Source organism: Protopterus annectens, chromosome 2.part0, assembly GCF_019279795.1.
Source record: "Protopterus annectens isolate FY-2018-M chromosome 2.part0, PAN1.0, whole genome shotgun sequence".
Lineage (NCBI taxonomy): Eukaryota > Metazoa > Chordata > Ceratodontiformes > Protopteridae > Protopterus > Protopterus annectens.
Genome location: NC_056728.1, coordinates 1,109,228,290 through 1,109,249,768, shown reverse-complemented (window position 1 = coordinate 1,109,249,768; position 21,479 = coordinate 1,109,228,290). Strand labels below are relative to the sequence as shown.

General features: G+C 35.3%; 1 protein-coding gene across 1 annotated transcript in view; it reads left to right on the top strand.

Annotated features, from left to right (window-relative positions):
• The window catches only part of TET2 (tet methylcytosine dioxygenase 2), a 285,218-nt gene that overhangs the window by 97,946 nt on the left and 165,793 nt on the right, over nucleotides 1–21,479 (top strand). The window contains exons 3-4 of the mRNA XM_044061309.1: nucleotides 8,234–8,327; nucleotides 17,135–17,343. Of these exons, the coding sequence (XP_043917244.1) occupies nucleotides 8,234–8,327; nucleotides 17,135–17,343 (303 nt within the window). The remainder of the gene's footprint in view (nucleotides 1–8,233; nucleotides 8,328–17,134; nucleotides 17,344–21,479) is intronic.

Here is a 21,479-nt window from a genome sequence, read left to right as displayed (position 1 = left end):
TAAATGGGGTATTGCATTCCTGAGTGTGTTGTCCTTCAGATGAGATGTGAAGCCAAGGTCACATCTGCTTTGATAGATAGAAACTCAGGTGGATGTAAAAGATCCCATGGCACCTGCTGAAAAGAGTAGGGGTCCATTATTTATACACAAATATTTACAAATGTACAAATATATTTATGCATATTCATAATTTCCTTTACAATCATACTAAATTTTCTCACTATTAGACTCCATTCCTTTTTCCATAACCACAGTATGATTTTACTTAGCATTGTTGCTAAAGTTTATTTACCATTGAACATAATTTAATTTGTCTTTCATTCCATATAACTCATATGACATAAAATAACTTTTATCTGTTTTTAACATATTATTTCTATTCTTAGAATATCCATGTAGTCATATCCATGTTTATTTTAACCAATTATTTTATATTTTTGAAAAAATCAGCTTTATGTAGTTTTCCCCATGATTTTTTAACTCTTTTGCATTTCAAAACCATGTGTTCTGTAGTTTCTTCTTCTTCTTGGCAATGTTAACATATTCTATCATTTTTCTTTCTGTATGGCATATTTCCTTTTACTGGTAATGTACCTATTACCAGACTCCATAAAAATCTTGACATTCTACTTTCTGATTATCCATTTGTTTCTTATGTTTATAGCTTTAATTGTTTCATCTGTTAGTTTTTCCTGTGGTTTTACATAGTAATGTTTTATCATTGCATTCGTATGCCATACTTTTCTTTTTTATATCAATTTTATTTTCCACAAAAATTTTTTTTTTCTTGGTAACATTTTATTTCTTCATTTATACCTTTTTTTCTCTTTTACTCTTTTTTTACCATACCCCAAAATGTATCATGTGTATATTTATATAATTGTACTACTAATCTCTTATCTTTTTCAATTACCTGCATTAACACTTTGTACAAATTTAATGAAGCAGCATATACCACTGGGTTAATTAACTCTAAACCTTCTTCCTTTTATTTACATACAAAACTCCTCTTTTACTGGGTTTAATGTAGGACCCCATATAAATGAAAAAATATCTGAAGTAGTTCCTTTTCAAACCCTGTTGGCAACATAAACACATTTGCTAAGCATGCTATTTTTCCAATCAGTACTAATTTTACTAAAAAGCCATTTTCTGAATGATAATTTGTAAGTTCTCCAGAAAAGACATGCTTGTTTTTGTTTCTTTGATTGTTTTTCCACTGAATTCTACTTAAATCTTTATTCCCAAGTTGTATATCTAACACAAAAAATTCATTCATTGTAAAATATCTACCGTTATCTTTACTATATTATGTAAACCTTTACTTCTCCCTTTATTTAAAGCGATCCTGATGACCTCTAGATACTCATTTGTGAAAAATTATTACTTTTTTTATCCATTTTTTTGCAGTTATTACAATGTCATCTACGTATGTTAACCGAACTGGAATTCTTAACCCTTCGGGTTTTATATTCCCCACATCCCTCATTTTGTAATTTATTTCACATACTATTAGATTCATAACTAATACAAAGAGTATGCAACTCTTTGGACATCCCTGTCTTATAGCACTCTTCATATGTACCTCTTGGCTTAACCAGCCATTTACAAGTATTTTTGCTTTATTATTACTATACGCCAACATACATAATTTCCTAACTTTCTCACTTATATTATAGTCTTTCATTACTGCCTGTAAGATTTCATGTCCAATTGTATCAAATGCCTTATTGAGGTGTCTTATCATGATTTTTGCTTTTCTTTTCTATTCATAATATCATCCACAATTTCTCTATCATTAATAATTATAGCTAACCTGTCCCCCTTTTACGATATATATATATATATATATATATATATATATATATATATATATATATATGAGTCCTATTTGTTTTGTCAACAGTACGGTTCACCGAACTGTATGTTGTTGAAATTACTTTAGTGAAAGTGCATTTTGTCGAAAATGCACTTTCGCCAAAGAAAACAAAAAAAAACATATCGTTTGCATGTAGCATTAGTTGTACATCAACATATACTGTTAATGTACAACTAAGGAAACTCTTGTTGAGATCGTAGTACAGTGGGGTTAAGGGAATATTCCCTTTTCCCAACTGTAGTGTGATCTCAGAGTGAAAATATTAAAGTAGGGGTGATGCAGGGGGGCTTGCCCCTCTGCATAATACTGTGTAGTGTATTTATCCACCAAACCTACCGACTCTCTCTCTATTGCCCATCTCAATATACAAAGTATTTGTAACAAAACTACTCAAGTTCATGCCCTTCTAGAAACCCATCATTTCGATATCTTATGCTTAACTGAAACATGGCTAAAGCCTACCATCAAAGACAATGAAATCACCCCACCTGGGTATAACATCATTAGACTAGATCGTACTACAAAAAAGGGTGGAGGGGTAGCAATTTTCTATAAAGCACATATGCAAATTAGTATTATAGACCAGACTCTTAGCCCTGATAATCATGCTGAAATTATCAGCTCTAAACTTCAAATCAACAGTACTAAAGCCTTAAATATCATATGTCTTTACCTTCCCCCAGGGAATAACATTAACACACTTGAATGCACCCTTAGCTCACTCTCCAACTACCTCCCTCAAGAAACACTAGTCCTAGGTGATTTCAACATTGACTGGTTTTCCTGTAATAGTACAAACCCTACCTCCCATATAAACCTCTATGGCTTCACACAACTTATAAACAGTCCTACCAGAACTAATAAAACCAACAATAACGAAACCATCTTAGACTGGATTCTTACAAATACTCCTCAACAAACCTACCAATCAGGTACTCTCCCTGATGATCTCAGTGACCACTCACTTACTTATGTCATTAGGCATAAAACTAAACTAATTTTACCTACCAAATACAGAACACTATGTTCAAAAAAGCATTTTAACTCTGAAGAATTTCTAGATGAGTTACTACAATGTAACTGGCATCCACTAAAATATCTCCCTCTTAATGAAGCAGTACAATATTTTAATTCGACATTCTTATCTATCCTGGATCATTATGCCCCAAGTTGCACTATTAGAACCAAAGCTAAAGCAGCACCCTGGCTGACCAACAATACTAGGCAAAAAATCATCCTCAGAAACAAATCTTGGGCTAAATGGCGTACCACTAAGAATCTAACTGACCACAAAAACTTCAAAGAACTTAGAAACAGTACAAAAAAGCCATCCTAATAGACAAAAAGAACTATTACCTTCAATTACAACAAACCTCCAAAAAGGAGCCCAAAAAATTCTGGACCAGTATTAATAATCTTTTATCCCCAGGCCAGTCTATCACACCTAACTCCCAGGACTGTAACCCAGAGAATCCCACACAAACAGCTAACAACTTTAATTCATTCCTCACTAATACTATCCAAACTCTAGCCAGTCACCTATCTCCTGACATGTCTAAGCTACTCTTACCTACTCTAAATCTACCTCCTTCCTTTCACTTACAACCTGTATCTACCTCCTATATCTTATCACTGCTCCAAAAACTAAAACCTACTACTCCTTCTGCAGACAAACTTCCTGCAGAATTCTTGCAAATAGGAGCCAAACCTATTGCCTATCCCATTTCTGTTCTGATAAATAGATTCTTAAAGGGAGGTATTTTTCCCTCTATTTGGAAGATATTGCACATCATCCCACTTCACAAAGGAGGTAAGTCTAATGACTTCTCTAACTTTCGTCCTATAGCACTCCTATCACCCATAGCTAAAATCATGGAAAAATGTATCCATAAGCAACTTCTTAACCACCTTCTGCATAACAGCCTACTTGCGAACTGTCAGCATGGATTTAGACCTTCCCACAGTACTACCACAGCTCTACTCTCCTTTACTAACTCCATCAACTATAACCGTAACAATAATAACCTATCATCCTCTATCTTCATTGACTTATCTAAAGCTTTCAACATGGTAAACCATAAACTTCTTTTGCACATACTAAAATCTCTCTCACTTGATCCTCCTTCCTTAACTTGGTTTACATCTTACCTAGAAAACCGCCAACAGGCAGTTCTCTGGAAAAATGCACTGTCCAATCTCCTCCCTATCTCTCTAGGTGTACCTCAAGGCTCTATCTTAGGCCCCCTTCTATTTTCCATCTTTATTAATGACCTCCAATTAGCTATCCCATATACTACCTGCATACAATATGCAGATGATTCTACTATTATCTGCACCGCTAATTCACAAACTGAGCTACAGTCAATCACTCAAAAAGCTTTTACAACTGTTGAACAATGGTTCTCTGATCGTTGCCTACTCCTTAATCCCAAGAAAACTAAATTGCTATTGTTTTCACCTTCCCGCAGATCTACCCCACTAAACTTCACTCTTTCTTCTACTGATAGCACTCTCATATCTCCAGATTCAACTACTAAACTATTAGAATAACTATTGACAATAATCTCAGCTTCGAGACTCACATCAATAACACAATAAAATCAGTTAATAGAAAAATCGGATCCCTTTATAGAATCAAACCCTTCCTTTCACCCAAAGCAAGGACCACCTTAGCCAGATTGCACCTTATCTCTACACTTCTATATGCCTCCCCCATATACATGAATCTTTCCAAAAACAACCTCAAGAAACTAGCAATATCTTACCATAATATTGCTCGATTTGCAACAGGATCCCCATTTAAAACTCACCACTGCCTGAACCTAAGAAAACTAGGTTGGCTTGAACTCGAGAACCAACTCATACTTCAACAGTTCTTAAGAGCTCACAAGATCCTATACCAACCAACTCAAACAGCTATACTCTCTAGCCTCATTTCACCTTACAATAACCTGAAATATCTACATTCTTCCAACAAACTACTGATTAATATAACCAAACCCAATAACTCTGCAGGTGATTGTCTTTTTTCCAACTCAGTTGGTAAAATGTGGAACAAACTACCCTCTGAAATCCTATCTTTGTCCTCTCTTCCACTTTTCAAAAGACAGCTGAAAATTCATCTCAATAAACACTGGCTTTGCTCCTGCACCAACCCAGATTAACTCTTTTTTTACCTCCCTATCCTTTCTTCTTCCAAAATTCCTACAATGTCTGCTCCCTACAGCCTTGATAGCTCTCCCTTTATGACATTTATACAGTCTTATATAATTCTCTTTGACAAAAAAAAAAAATTAATTTTTTTTTTTCTTTTTTTAAGACATTTGTTTATTATACTTTGTATTTGCCATGACTATTTTATGTATTACGGGTATTAACTTGCCCTGATTTAAAGCCTTAGTATTTGCATTGTCTATCTTTGTCTAATGTGTTTAATTTCTGGAGCTTTTCTCCCCGGGCCTCTACTGAAAATGGACATATATCTAGCTAGACTAGCCCGGTCAACAAATGTAAAATGAATAAAATAAATAAATGTATTTATTTATTTATTTTTTATTCTGTGAAAGTGCATTTTTGATGGAATGCACTTTCGCGGAAGTGAGTTCGACAAAGTACTGTTTGATGAACCGTACTTTCGATTTAACAGCATAGACCCATATGTGTATATATGTATATATATATATATATATATATATATATATATATATATTATATATATATATATATATATATATATATATATATATATTTTTTTAATAAAATCTTCCATAATGTTTTTCATTTTAGTTTCAGATCTCTTTTGCATTATTTTCATAAAGATCTTATAATCATTATTATCCAATACTATCAGTCTTGAGCGAGTTTTTTAATTGCCTTCCAGCTTCCTTCTTCCATATGAATTTAAATATTTCAATTCAGAATTCTTTATACATAAAACTTTCATTTAACTGTTCATTCAAAATCTTTAAAAAATATATATTTTTTTGCCAATCCTTTAATTTTTTTATACATTTCATACTCTATTCCTACTGGTCCTACAGTTGAATTTATATTTATTTGTCCTAATACTTTATCTAGCTCATTTAAAGAAATCAGTTTCCAACTCTTTATTCTTTTTTCTGCTAACTTTATTAATTTCCATGTTTTTTTTTTCACTACCTTCTTTTTCTTTAAACATTTCTTGTACATATTGTACTAAACTATTCATAATCTTTTCCTGGACTATTTCTATTTATTTTTACATGTTTTATTCCTCTCATTGCACTACCATCTCGTTTACTAATCTCCTTATTTAGTTCAGTACTTCTTCTCTTTTTCCGTATAAAAATGTCTTTCCTAATATAAGAGTTCTTATATTTTTTATTTCTTTCATATAATTCTTTTTGTTTGGCAAAGTATTTTCTATCATTTTATTCTAAATCTTCCAATGCATCATTTTATGTTCTTTTATATTTTTCTTTGTTTAGTTTTCTAATATCATATTATGTTGACATTGTAAAAAAACAGTTTGTTATATTTTTTCTTAAATATCATCTACCATTCAGACTAATTTTTATAAAATGTTCTCATAGTAATATGATCTCTCCATAACTGTAATGCTAATATCTTTCCTTCTTCATGCCATGCTTTCTCATTTATCCTTTTTATTCCTTTGTCTATTTTTATATATTCCTTGTTTTCTTTTATCTCTAGCCATATTACAAGATGATCAGAAAATCATATTTCAGATACCTCCCCTTCTCCTATAACTAAGCCTTTTTATCATTTTATACTATAAAAATAATCTATTGGAGTTCTATATATACCAGTTATGTAAGTCCATGATTTTTGTCCCAAAGTTTTAACTTACCATATCTTATAATTTCTAACATTTTCTGTTTTGTCTCTTAAATCACAATTAAAGTCTTGTAATGTTGTAATATTCATATTTATTACTACATAATCTAAAATCTGATGAAATAAGCTTTCCTTCCTTTACAATTAGTATAAGCATATAATGCTGTAATTCTATATACTTGTGTTTTCCATTTTAAATCTACATTGGTTAATATTTCTATTTTTTCTGAAGTGACATTTAATAGCTTTACTGTATTTCTACAGAATATGACTATTCAGGAACGTCTCGCATTTCCCAAATTCTAGATTATCTTTCCTCCCCATAGTTTCTTTGTTTGTAATATTTCTTCATTTGTTAAAATGCTTGTGTCTTCTAATATAATTACATCTACATCACATGTATTACACCACTCTAAAAATCTCCATTCTTATTATTATATTCTTAATACTATTCATATTTACTGAAAGTAATCTAAATTTTTTATAAGTTCATAGCTAATAAGCTAACTGCCTTACTGGGCAAATTCCCACCCAAAGCTAATAATCAATACTGCGCCTTCTATTTTTGAGTTAATACTTTAACCATTATACCAACCCTGATCATTAGCTGCATATATTCTTTTTCATTCATTTCCTTTGTTTTTTCTTGTGTACTTATCCCTTTAAATTTTCTTTTTCTGTATTTTACCTTTTTGTCAATGTAATTATTTTTTTTTCTTTACTAATTCCCAGTTTGTGTCTCTTCATCGCTTACTTCAGAACCTTCTTCTATGTCCTCTTCATTATTTTTCATCTAATTTTTTTCTTTTATTTCTACTGTTTTGCTGACTTCTCTCCATCAAACAGATTCTTTGAATTATCTGATCAGAATCCTGCACACATTCTCTAGAAATGATATTTGCTTTCTCCTCCATTTCTCTCACCACCCCATTATCTCCTTCTCTCTCTATCTGCCTCTCTGTTTCTCTGAGCTGCCTCTGTACTGGGAATGAAAATAGGAAGTACTCCTGCAAAATGCATCTCACTCGCAACAACAATAAGTAGGAGAAGTTCTCTGATGCCCTGGCCAAATTTCCCCTAATAGTATAAATACCATCTTAGGTTTTCACTGAAAGAGCTATTAGCCTGGTGAGACTAACCTGATCAGCAAAGGATACATAAATAAATTCAGTTACTACAGTTATTTCATCTGGCAAACATGAGGAGGCAAGTGTGAAATGTATGTAGTCAAGTGGGGCTATGTTATTGCATTAGTCAACAACTTAGTTGCAGAGTTTGTATTCTGCCATAGCAGGTTATAGTGTTTCATCTCCATTTAGTTTGGGGACAGTATGTTGTCATTTTAAATTTTCTTTTAACAATTGGCTTATTCACAATTAATTTTTATGGGAAATGTATTCAAATGTTAACATAATAGATGAGATGGCTTTTCCTAATGAAGATGACATATATTAATTTGTGTTGTATTTTTCATGTTTATATTATACTTTTGCTAAAATAATCTTATTTTTCTCTTAGATATGGCCAAAAGGGTAAAGCAATAAGGATTGAGAGGCTTACCTACACAGGAAAGGAAGGCAAAAGCTCTCAGGGATGCCCTATTGCAAAATGGGTGAGGAAGTTATTTCATCTCCTGTAGACATTAGCATTCTGCCAGTTTTTCTACCATAAACTGTAATTACAATTAAGTAAATCAGTCCTAAGATAATTTGTTTCTAGTTCTTTAGAAATCTTCAGATACATCTTAAAGGTGTGATATGGGAACAAGTAATTATATCAGTGAGGGAAGAAGCAAATTGTACCTGCTGGGTGAACTTGTACAAACAGTGCCTTATCTTTTGATTAGGTTAATTAACTGGCATCCAAGCACTTTAACAAACTATTGTGAAAGACTGTATAAAAGGATCTCTGTCATCATCCACACATGAAATAGACAAGCAAAACACAGTGGATCTGACAAAATTCTAACCTTGTCCTCAGAGTAGAAATTGGCCAGCTATTGGCAACCATTATTTTAACTTCTGCTTTATACTGAGCTTAATTTAATCAAGAATTATATACCACAGATCACAATTATTCAAAAATCGGGGTTCATTGCTGTGGTAAAACAAGGTCTTTTGCTATCAGGAAATTCTTGTGGCAGCATGTGTATTTCAGTAAGTTGTTCTGTGCCCAATGATCAGTTAAGAATCTGGAGTCTGAATGGAACTGTTGACATGTTATCAAATCATATAATGAGCTGTAAGATCATGTTAACAGAAACAAAATAGAAAGCAATGAATTAAATGCAGTTAAAAATTATGAATGATTAGAAACATGCATAGCATTCTGGGTTGCCATTTCAAAATCCTGACCTCTACATTGCCTGAAGTGGAGTATATAGATGCAGGAACAACTGTAGAAAAACAATACTTTGTTGAAGAAAAGTTGCAATACTGGAGTATATACATGGAGGCAAAATTATAGGAAAATAAAACAAAGAGGAGCTTTATGTGATCATGTCAGATGATAAAAAATACTCATACATTTTGAAAAACCAGAAAGGAGGATTGATGGAATTTTGGGATGTTTATGAAGAAATATTACCAGTATAAAATAAGAAGTATCTGTCTTTCTGTTTGGACAGCTGCTAATGTCATATCTAGAGTACTATGGGCTATTCTAGATACATTGTCCTTTAAAGACATAGAAATGATTGAGTCAGATCAGAGTAGGGAAACAGTTTATGGCTGGTGCCAGTGACACAGAAGTTGTAGCGAATCTGTGCCACCAGTGACCGGATTTTGACTAGACAGCCTGGGCCGTGCATATTTCTTGCTCTTAAATGAAGATGAGAATCTAAAGTTGGCCTCTCCTCTTTGGGAAAGAACAAACAAGGTAGGCTCATTTTGAAGATCCAGAATGTGAGCTCCATAACAGGGGATTGTGGCATTTCAGGTGCACATGGAAGCGTTTGCTAGGTGCTTAAAACTACCGCATTATTGCACAAGCATAAAGCAAGTAAACTGTGATGGCTCAAGAGAGAGACATGCACATACAAAAAAAAAATAAAAAGTACTTCAGCCAAATCAAAAAGTTATGGCACACCTGATGCTACAGAAAAAAAAATTGTTATAACCATTCATGGGTGATTGGTCTTAGAATAGGATCATAGCTGTTGAAGTTGGTGTCAAAGGCTCACTGTTGAATGTTTATAATGGTCATCATCTAGTAAGGAAGAGCAGCCAGTAAGAAGTGCAATTTAATAAATTCAGCTTAGACGATCAAGTTATTAGAATGCGTCTGGTTAAAATACTGTATAAAACAGTAAGAGACTATTTATGAAACAGTGTTTGGACAGTCAGAGAAATTAAAGGTACCTTCACAGAGGATGGATTTTTTTCATAAAATAACCAATAAAATATGTGCCAAAAAGCCTTTATGTATTTCCAAAAGATGGGAGTGAAAGTTAAGGGAAAAGGTTAGCATTTAGAAAATATCCGACTGTACAGATAGGGAAGGATGGTGAATGTAATCAGTAAAAGTACAAGAAGTCAAAGGTAACAATGATCACGTTATTACGGAAGAAAAATAAGAAAGGCTTATGTGTTAATAAATGTCAAATAAGTATATGCTAATATAAATACTGAGCAGTTACTTCTGTTCTGTATACTTAAACATATTCTGTGATTGATACATGTGAGAGAAATACATTCCAATATAAATACTGAGCAAGGGATTTATGTAGTAAATCAGATGGCATTAACAAATAGACTGTCCTCTGCACTCATAATACTATGAACTTAGTGGTGTGGTGGGGGGAACATATTTCTTAAAAAAAGCGTGCATTAGTATCTCCACTATTACAAGCAGTCAAGCCTATAAAGAAGAGAAAAAGTTGCTTGAGGAGCATTTCTTTGACGCAGCCATCACCAACTACAGTTGTCTGACAGGGGGGAGAAATTAAACATAATGGTAAAAAAGAACTGCAGAAAACACAAAAGCACTAATGAGGGGAATATACTCTTAACACCCCTGCTCCTCACAATTATTTGCCATTTCTGACACAGTTGTTATACTTACAAGAAGTTGGGGGTGGCTTTGTCCCTTAGGCTCAGCACCATTTGGTTGTTTTCTTTAGTCTTCCAGAAATGGGATTTTTTAAATATCCTAATTATTGGAGTACTGAATTTGTCTGTGGTTTCTTCAAAGTAATGTTTAGGTAATCAGTTGGCAACCATTAGAAAAGCTATGAAAAGCTTATTAGGTGCTGTCAGAGACAACTTTTACATCAACCCAATCCAGTACTTCATTTTTTATGAGTCGTCTTTCTCTACAGAGTGTCCATATTCCTTCAGGTCTGTTTTAACAATTTTCATAAGACCAAATCGTGTTGTAGAAGTTATAAAAGATAACAGAATAGGAACCCTTGTGAATGTGTGAAAGACTTGGAATAAGAAACTGCAGTCTTTTCCAGATCTGAAGTCTTCATTATGTTTTACTTCGGGCAAAGGAATACGAAGATGAAAAGCATTCATAATGGATGTTGGTCCAAGATGGCAACTGATGTTACTCAGCTGTTGCATGGAAAATGCATTCTTACTACAATACCTTTGTCTATCTGAAAGGGAAAAACATTTCACTTGCTGGTTTAAGTCATTAGTTCAATAAAAAATTCAAATAAAACCGTAACGCCTTTTGAATAAAGTAGGTTTAGCATGATCCAGTGTGCTGTAGACTGCATTATATTCATATCTTGCAGCAGTGTTTTCTGACTAACTTGAAAGCACCCACTGGTTTAGAACCCTGTCACCAACTGGACCAGGAGGTGATGTAGCAGATAAGAAGACAAAGAAGGGGAGGAAGTAGAGAAGGAAAGCTCAATTTCCTATTAAAAAAATAAAGAATAAAGTGTCACTGCAGGAAGGCAGTCATTTTTATGTGAACTGATATGCTTTGTGCATTCAATGCAAGAAACGATAAAGGAAAACAAGTGTTAAAATATTTAGGACATCATAAAATTATATATCACTTTTATCAGCATGTAGGCTACTTTCTTGGAAAATAACTAGGCCTGTCTACACATTTGTCGACAATACATAAAAATAAACCAGATGTTTGATATGTTTGTAAAGTCCATAAGATATGTTGGTGTCTTAAAATATGTTAAAGTACAAGTTACAAAAATATTTCACAGTTACTGGCATATATTTAACAAAGAAAGAAAGCAGTCATTAAGCAGAATGCAGGACATGTATTATAGTTAATTATTTTTAGGAAATCTATGCCCATATCTTGCTTGGACGGCTGCATACTATACCCCGACCTTAAAACATAAATGCCTGCATTCTCCGTTTATACAGAGTCTATCCTAAAGCATTTGATTACATATACACAATAGATAGCCTCTTAGTTAATGAATGGAAAACAGTGTCATCTTCTCAATCTGTGCTGCTATTTGGAGCAGGGCTGTCAACTGTCCATAAATTTATGGACAGCCTACAAAAATTATCCAAAACTTGTCATGTCTGTCAGATTGGTAAAAATATTTGAATGTCCATAAAATTTGTTAACTGACAAATTATTAATAAATAGTAAATGCTGGGTTACATACAACCCATAGATAATAAACATAAACACACTACCTCATACATTTTAACACATTCAGAGAGAAAAAACACATGATGCCCTACTGCCACAGATGTATTCTCAAAAATGTTCACACACCCCCACCATTCGCATGACCCCAGCTGACCATCAGCTGCCTGGATGCAGCACTTTTGCTTAGTGTCCCTGGTACTATTCAAACTCAGGATGACACCAGTGACAGGTTCAACAAGCGAAGTGCAGCAAAGCAGCGTGCAGTATTATATATGCTGTCACACCATGTTAGGGAGGATTGTTTGGTGTGAGTTGTCTTCGCAATTTTTAGAAAACAAAGCATGTTTAAAGATGCAGCATTCTAACCACAGGTGGCCAGTGGTGTATCAGAAGAGGGTTACAGTATGATATAAAACAGCCTGCTGGGCCCCAAAGAATAAGTGTGACAGAACAAGATAGACAACAACATAGCTGCAACACTGACATTATGTCAAGGGCACACCACTGAGGAGAGGGAGCTTTTAGAGTTAGTGGCATTTTTATTGCCATCTTTCTAGGTGTTGGCGGTCATATTTTAGAAAAAAGGTGAGATCATTTGCAGAAAAGAAAACTGGTTCTATTAGTTCTTTAAAAACTTGATTTTGTAGTAGCAGGTATTGTTTCAGGATCAGGTGTGTTGAATGAAAAGTGTACTTATTTCTTCTTTTTTTGTGGAATGAAAATCATGGAAGTAAATACTCGGTAAATTGTTTAATTCATACAAAACTCAAGTCACAACCCTCAGCATAAAAAACTAACTCTTATGACTACCTAACAATATAGGTGTTAACATTGTTTTCATAAAATGTTTATCTTTTTTTATCACAGTATATTGTTCATATTGCAAAATTGTTTCATTGTAACATATTATTTACCTTTATGACAGCAGGCACTAATTTCTTACTTTTTATGTCAAAAGTAGTACTTAGTCCATATGTTTGTTTTGTTAAGGGCCTAGTTGTGCCGACTTTGGTAGGAAGGCATTCTAAATAAGTTCTGTTTTTTTTTTTCCTTAGGAGTACTGTGTGAGAAGTGATTTCCCACGAGTCTTTACTGATTTTTCTGTAAGCTGTGTAGTCTTTCTCTCTTACAACTCAGAAATTGACCAAAGTTTTATGATGGGGTTGTTCTATTCCACTACCACTCAATGCTCACTTTTCATACACTACAGAGTACTTATTACTAGTAAACATTGATTGACTGGGCTGAAGCCGAATTTATCGGCAAAAGCAAAGGTTGACAGGAGAAATCTTTTCTGCAATTGTAAATTCTACTTCATCCATGGTTTAGCTGTGGTTATAACTATTATGCAGAGGAAAAAAATATAAAATAAAACAATATTTCTAACCTTGATTAAATAAATCTGTGTATAATTGTCCTTCTTTGGCTTGACAGATGCCCACATATAACCAGGAAGTGGAAATGTCCTCACTAGTATAATGAACACACCACCCACTTTCTTTACCTGTACAGTGAAAGGATGGGTTTGTATTGTATGATACTGATGCTGCAGCATTACATGATGGTGGCTAGATTTTTTAAAACCCCTGGAAGCATTTATGTCCAATATTTAAACTGTTTACACCTGGACCTAGAAGCAATTTTTATATTATATTTACTTAACAAACTTAGCACTGGTGTTTTAATGCTAGCTTTGAATATATTTTGTTAGTTGCTGAAAATATGTTTTTGGTTTGATAATTGCAGCTTGATACCACTAAAATTATATTTAAGCCACTCAAGTAGCCCTTTTTTCTGGCTATTTTTATAAGCAATGTACAGTTAAAGAATATGAAACATTCAGGAATGGATGAACCTACATTAATCACACATGAATGATATATATTGCAATTTAACAATGTTAACTGCGTTGGTCCATGTACCTAATGTAGCCCCATCCCAACATTCAAGAGCAGGGATACATGCAACATCTATACATATATGTACAACTTAGTATGCCTAGTCAACCAGAATACCTGGAGGAAACCCTGTCAGACGCAGGGAGAACATGAAAACTCAAACAATGAGAAGAAGTAAGGATTACAAGCTGAATCCTGAAGCTGTGAGACAAACATCTCATCACTGGGCTGCTCATTGACAGTCTTTACCTTTTTAAAGTAACATCGATTTCTCTTCTGTCCCTTCTCACTAGCTTCATCATCTGGGGTGACTTACTGATGTGCATGCATGCATGCATCCACGTATGTGCACATGCATGCATCCACTTATGTGCACATGCATGTATGCATAGTACATCAGATTTATGGCACTTTTTCTAAGGGAGTTACACATCTGCATGTGTCCAGCTGTTTACATTTCAGCACGTGTACACTCCTAATATACTCTGTTTTTTTCACAATTCTTTGAAATGCCCAGATATTGTTTTGTGTTGGGATTATTACTGTGTGTGTGTGTGTGTGTGTGTGTGTGTGTGTGTGTGTGTGTGTGTGTGTGTGTGTGTGTGTGTGTGTGTGTGTGTGTGTGTGTGTGTAATAGTGGATTTTTTGAAATGAAATGTGTAGCTTGTTGGGTATCACTTCTGCGTAGTAGCACAGAGGAAATTACGTTTTTTGTTTTTGTTTTGTAACTGCAGTAACACAAATTTTTGTGTTTCTTGATTTGTTGTAATCTATACTTCTTCCCATGGTTAATGCACAGTTAGCAATGACCATGTATTTGTGAACAGACAGTTATTCATGTTATAGAATACTTATGATTTTGCATTTCCTCTTTCTAACTACACAGCTGCCTGTTCCTGTTGTTATTTATATACACAGTGTCTGGTATATGATGGCCCTAAAGTAATTAATTCTGGGTTCAGAAAATAAGGCAGTGCAACCCATAAAGTGCCTGATTCTGAATATTGTGGATCACATCTTATTAGGTTCACTTCTCAAGTTTGAACCCACTGGCTTTCAAGAAGCTTGACTGCAGTGACACCATATTGATAATGCCCAAGTATAAATCGAAACACCCAAATGTTAATGATCACAACCCATTAGCCTGACGAGCCTGGTCTGCAAGGCCATGGAACGTATCATCATGGAACTTATAAACAAACACATTGGTAATCTCCAAACTCTGGACCCCACCCAGTTCGGGTTTGTAAAAGGCAGATCACAACACTGACCAAAAAAACATTGACAACACAAATGTTGCCAAGCTATAATGCATACACTGAGCAAATCTCCAGCAAATGCAAAATTAAACTTAAAAAAACATAGAAAAACATTGTTTTTTGTAGGGTGGCAAACCCCCCCCCCCCTCCATGTGGGTGGCTGTACCTCGCACATCCCCTGGTAATGATATATGCTAATTCTGAAATCTTATAATTTTGGGGAAAGGACATATGTCCCAACCCCAATAACTGTGCAATTTCACATAATTGTTTGACTAATCAGACGTCAACCAACTATACTGACAGCAAAACTCAGTACTTATATCTACATCTCTGTGTACAGCTATGTAAATACACACACACACACACACACACACACACATATATATATATATATATATATATATATATATATATATATATATATATATATAATTTGGGAAGCTAATGATTGACTTCTGGTTATAAGGGGAAGCTTATTTTATAACCTTGGAGGATTCCATGTAATATTTCTGTCACTGTTTCACATTATGGATATTCAATGTGAATATTAGCTTGTCAGTCCCAGTCAGTTTCATGTTAGCTCTCCCAGCAGTTGTTTATGTGGTATTTATGGTGTGTGGTGCATATATAAAACATACTTAAACCATTAGTTAACTAAACATTAAAAGAAAATAGTCAGCCAGCATAAACAGTTTACAACGTCACAATGAAAAGGAAGAAACAGACAAATGAGAGTAAAAAGGAAGTCAGACAAGCATAGTAGTCAGACGTGCAGAAGAAAAAAAACAGCAACAGCAGGCTCAGCTGAGTAAAATGAAGACATTCAAAAATGCAAGTGTAGTTAGAAAATGCTTTATTGTTGTTTTGATTCGTGACTGTAACTGAATAATGAGAAGAAATGCTAGAAGAAGGAAACAACTATAAGAAAGAAATAGTGTGTGCTTGTTAGGTTCATGCCGGCCTTAGGCATGGGCCAACTAGGCAGCCGCCTAGCGCGCTGCTCTCCCAGGGACACATTTCTGGTATTTATTTGGTGTAGGTAGACCAGGATGGGGGCACCAGGTGGTGTAGTGGGGGGCACTGTGGAGCCCTTTTGCCTAGGGCACTAGTTGACCTAAGGCCCCATTTTCTTGTTGGAGAAGGCAAGAAACGTGGAAGACAGCAAACACCAGAAAGTTATACAAAAAGCTATGTATGTGTGTTGTGTAGGGTGTGGGTACATATGTATGTATGTGGGGAGGGGTGTGTGTGTGTGTGTGTGTGTGTGTGTGTGTGTGTGTGTGTGTGTGTGTGTGTGTGTGTGTGTGTGTTGTGTGTGTGTGTGTGTGTGTGTGTGTGTGTGTGTGTGTGTGTGTGTGTGTGTGTGTGTGTGTGTGTGTGTGTGTGTGTATGCATGTGTGTTTCTGTTTGTCTATCTGTCTGCTTGTGTTTCTTGAATGAGACTGCACTTCCAACTGTCAAACTGTGACATATTTTAAGCATTCTTTAGCTACATCATTATATTTATATTTAAATCTCAAAAATTCTTTCTTGAGTTATTCTGCCCTAATGATTTCAAATGCTGATTCTCATGATCCAGAAAAACTGAACAATGATGCAAATTTGTGATGAAGATTGTCTTAACATACTCATTTTCTTACTCGCTGTGGTCCATCAGTCTTTTTTTTTCTTGTATATAGGTCATTCGCAGAAGTAGTGAAGAAGAAAAGTTACTTTGTTTGGTGCGTGAACGACAAAATCATTCATGTGAGACAGCAGTCATAGTTATCTTCATCCTGATATGGGATGGCATTCCTCAGTCCCTGGCAGATCAATTGTATGGGGAGCTTAAAGATACGCTATGGAAATGTGGAGTCCTTACAAATCGCCGATGTGCATTAAATGAAGAGTAAGTGAATTAGTACTAAGAATTAACAATTTTTAATTGAGCTGTATGTCAGGATTTCAATGAAATTCCATAAAGACCTTCTGGCTTCAGTAGCCATTTACATAAAGAATGGTTAACTTCACAATGGCTTGCTCCAGAAACTGACACTTTTTGGTGTGAATCATTTAACAAGAAGCTTAGTACAGTACAGTGACAATTAGATGAATGCTTTCATAGTCCATGTGCCATGGGGAAAGTGTCAATGTATAGCTTGGCTTACTGTTGTCTGGCCCTAAAAATTATTCCTAACACATATACTTTACTCAGATTTATTGTAATAATGGATAACGCAAAGGGGTGGCAATCAGTTAAGAAAATGCTGTCTGAAATTGTAACAAGCTGCTGGCCACGAATGTAACAAGCTGCTTGCTACACTTAAATCAGCACACACTGCGTGAGCTACAAGATGCTTGTGTCTTTGGCTGTGAGGCAGTGGTCTTTGACTCCTTGGAACCCTGGTGCTTTAGTAGACCCCTGCTGACAGAGCATAAGAAACAAGACATGCAAACAAGTAAAGTGATTAATGTAACAGTTATAAGATTTCTGTTGAATGCATAGAAAGCAGTGAGCATCTGTCACATAAAGACACAATACTACTTTTATAAATGCAAGGATTGTAAGTGATGGCAGTAGATAGCTCTGAATCAGCCAAAAGCATCCTTAGCTATATGTGGTTGCAATGTGAGTAAGTTTGCCCAGCTCAGCAAAATAATTCCTGGTAATCTTTAGATGTCTAATAGATGGCAAAACAATTTCACCTGAACTATGAGGACATGACGCAAACCTTCCAAAGAAGGTTCAGAGGGAGACTTCCATTTTTAGGCTAAGTACCGACAAATTCCTGCCACCACCTACTGTACCCACGTTTGTTTTGTTTCCTGTAAATGATAGATTAGTAATGATGGGGTACATCAAGGTGATCCATGAAGCTGGAGATCATTAGATAAGGATGGTCATGGAGAACTAGTGCATGACCAAAATATTTGTCTGGTGTGGAAACATAATGTAAACAAGCTTTACAACAAAATGAAGATACTCATAGCCAAATATCAGAAGAATTACTCACAGAAGGCTGGAGCCATCATCATTAAAATAAATAATCAACTCATAAGTTTAACTAAAAATTCAGAAAAGCCAAGTTTATGGCAAAGACAGACACCAATGCAAAGGGCAATCATAAAGCCTTCTTTAGCTATGTTTTCAGCCTTAAGAGCTCTATATAAACTTGCTAGCTGATAAATCCAGCATCAGCTTCACCCCTTTTTCAACTCCCCCATTATCTCACAAGATACCCCATTAGCTGATGTTCCCTGCCTTCTCACAGAACGAAGTTCTGAACAAGCTGTCAAAGGCCAGGAATACTGCATCAATGAGCCCTAAATGTATCCTAGGATGCATCTTAAATACCATGAAGCATGTTTTATTTTTGCCCCTACCAGCAATGTTCAACCTCAGCCTCCATGCAGGCTTTGTACTAAGTGAATGGAGGACAGCAACAGTCATACTCCTTCACAACGGGGGGGGGGGGACAACCACATACCTGGGTAATTACTGGCCTGTAAGCCTGACCAGCCTCATTTGTACGTCCATGGAAAGACTTATCATGGACATTATCAATATGGATATAAGGAATCTCCAAATACTGGATCCATCTCAGCTTGGGTTTGTTCATCTAGCTTACCTAAGTGAGATAAATATGATTTTTGAGGAACTTAGTAGATTTGGCAAAATCCCTGAAAATAAATAAATAGAAACACATTTAAGGTTATAAAAATCAATACTGACCCATCTCAGTGGTTGCAGGAAAAGATGTACTTGATTTACACTTCGAATGATCTAACATATTTATGTAAATAGTCAGGAGATTCTGTTTCAGTCACAATATCATAGACATTTAATCATATTGTACACACAGTTATTAACTTTTTTCTTAAATGGGTAATAATTATGCTGGATTGAACCCCAGTCTGCTAATGACTGGCAGTAGATTTTTACGTGCCAAGTTACCAGCCCTGATGCACAACCTTCAACTAAGGTACACCCATTCATACATATCTCTACATAGAAGATGCTCTAACTGAGAATCGAACAGAACAACATCTTACTGTGAGGTGACAATGCTACCGCAGCACCACCACCACAGTAACAGTTCCCATACTGTAGTCTTCCTATACATGGAACTATAAGCCCCCCTCCCCTATTCTAAAAACATCTGGTATGCAGGTTAATGACCCTTTTCCATAAGATTCAGCAATTCTGTCATGGCTCAGAAAAGCCCTCTTTTTATACAAGAGCAAATCACATGGAATGTCTCCAGTATTATTTACATATTTACACAATGGCTGTGCCAAGATTTCAAAACCAAATACATAAAAATGTAGCATTTTTACAATGCAGTACATTGGGGTTGGGAGGGTGGCCTATTGGTTAAGGTGTTTGCCTTATAAACAAAGGTAGAGGGTTTGAATCTCATGGGGTAATTTGCTAGACTTAAAATGGCTCGCAAGGGTAGTTAGCCTAGTACTAATCTATAAACCCATGTTTACATGATGTACAACATTCAGTATCCCAAAATGTTATAGCACCATGATGTCTTTTTGACATATGGAACTTCATTGATCATTTTTATGTATTATCTACCTTGCAACATACTAGGAGATACTGACTGAACTGTTAAACTGGCATTACTATATTTTTATTAATGGTCTGTAAAACAATTTTATCAGATATACTATGAACAGAAATGTTACTACCACTTAGAATGGTAGTTCTTGAAGATGTCTCTTTTTGCAATGGACGTTGTCCGAACACTTCTATGTTTTAAAATTCTGCTTTACTGCATTCCTGCACTGCACTGATCTGTCACAGTTGTCCTACACTTTACTTTCCGACATTGGGACTAAGGCATGGATGCCTAAATTAACTTTTATGGAGAGTTTTTTGTGAGTAACTCAACTACTAAATGTTCTGAATGTAATAAATATCACACTAAATCTAATAAGAATGTAGCATATCAGAAAATATCTCTATAAAGGAAAAGCAAGTGCTTCTTATGGACAGGTTTAAAGGTTATCATTTCATTAATTCTGGTAACAGGCTATGTTCAGAAAAGATGGATACAAAAAAAAAAACTATTGCTGTACGTTGTAAAGGTATTTCTCAGATGTTTGATATTAACTGATTATATAGTTTTATTAAAAACAATTGTACCTGTACATAGGTTCATAGGTTCATAGGTGTATACTAGGCTAATGGCCCTGGAGCCTTTACAAACCTAGCCCATAGGATTACCCTGGCATTGTGCCACCCGACCTTGGTACCCAGTGCTTCTGTTGAGTAGAGCCACTGGAGTTATCCCCGGGGTGAATTTCCTATTTCCCATCCACTCATCAAGATTTCTCTTGAAGAGGGCCAGTGAGGTGCTCTGTTTGACATGTATGGGAAGTCTATTCTATAGCACGGGCAGTTTCTGGGTTATGAAACTGTCCTTCCAGCATGTTCTGTTGATTGTGGTAATGAGGTTGAGGTCTCTGGAGCATGTGGTGGGGAGGGATTGGGATTTCTTTAGATGTAGCATTTCTAACAGAGCTGGGACAGACATGGCTTTGTAAGTCAAGCAAAGATCGCCTCTAAGTAGGCGATATGAGACAGAGAATAGTTGGAGTTTTTTGTCTGTCCATATAGGACAAGTGTTTAAGGCCTAGGATCCTCTTTGTGAGGTAGTTTTGTGGCCTCTGCAGTTGTTGCAGGTGTCTAGTGTGGTGCATGCCAAATGGGGCATTGTACTCAATTACTGGCCTAATGAGGGAAGAGTAGAGGGAGATAATGACCTCTTTCTTCCTGGATGCAAAACCCTTAGTAATGAGATGTGCCACATAGAAGGACTTTCTGACGATAGTGGCAATGTTGTGGTCAAAAGAGAGGTTGCTGTCAACCTGTGTTCCCAGATGTCTTATAACACCTTCTGTGTTCAGTGGATTACCATCAATGTGGTAATTCATGGGAATTGGGTTTTTCCCAAATGGGATGATGACACTTTTTTGTCATTGAGCTTAAGTCCATGGTTCTGACACCAGTTGTTGGTCTCAGTGAGGCCT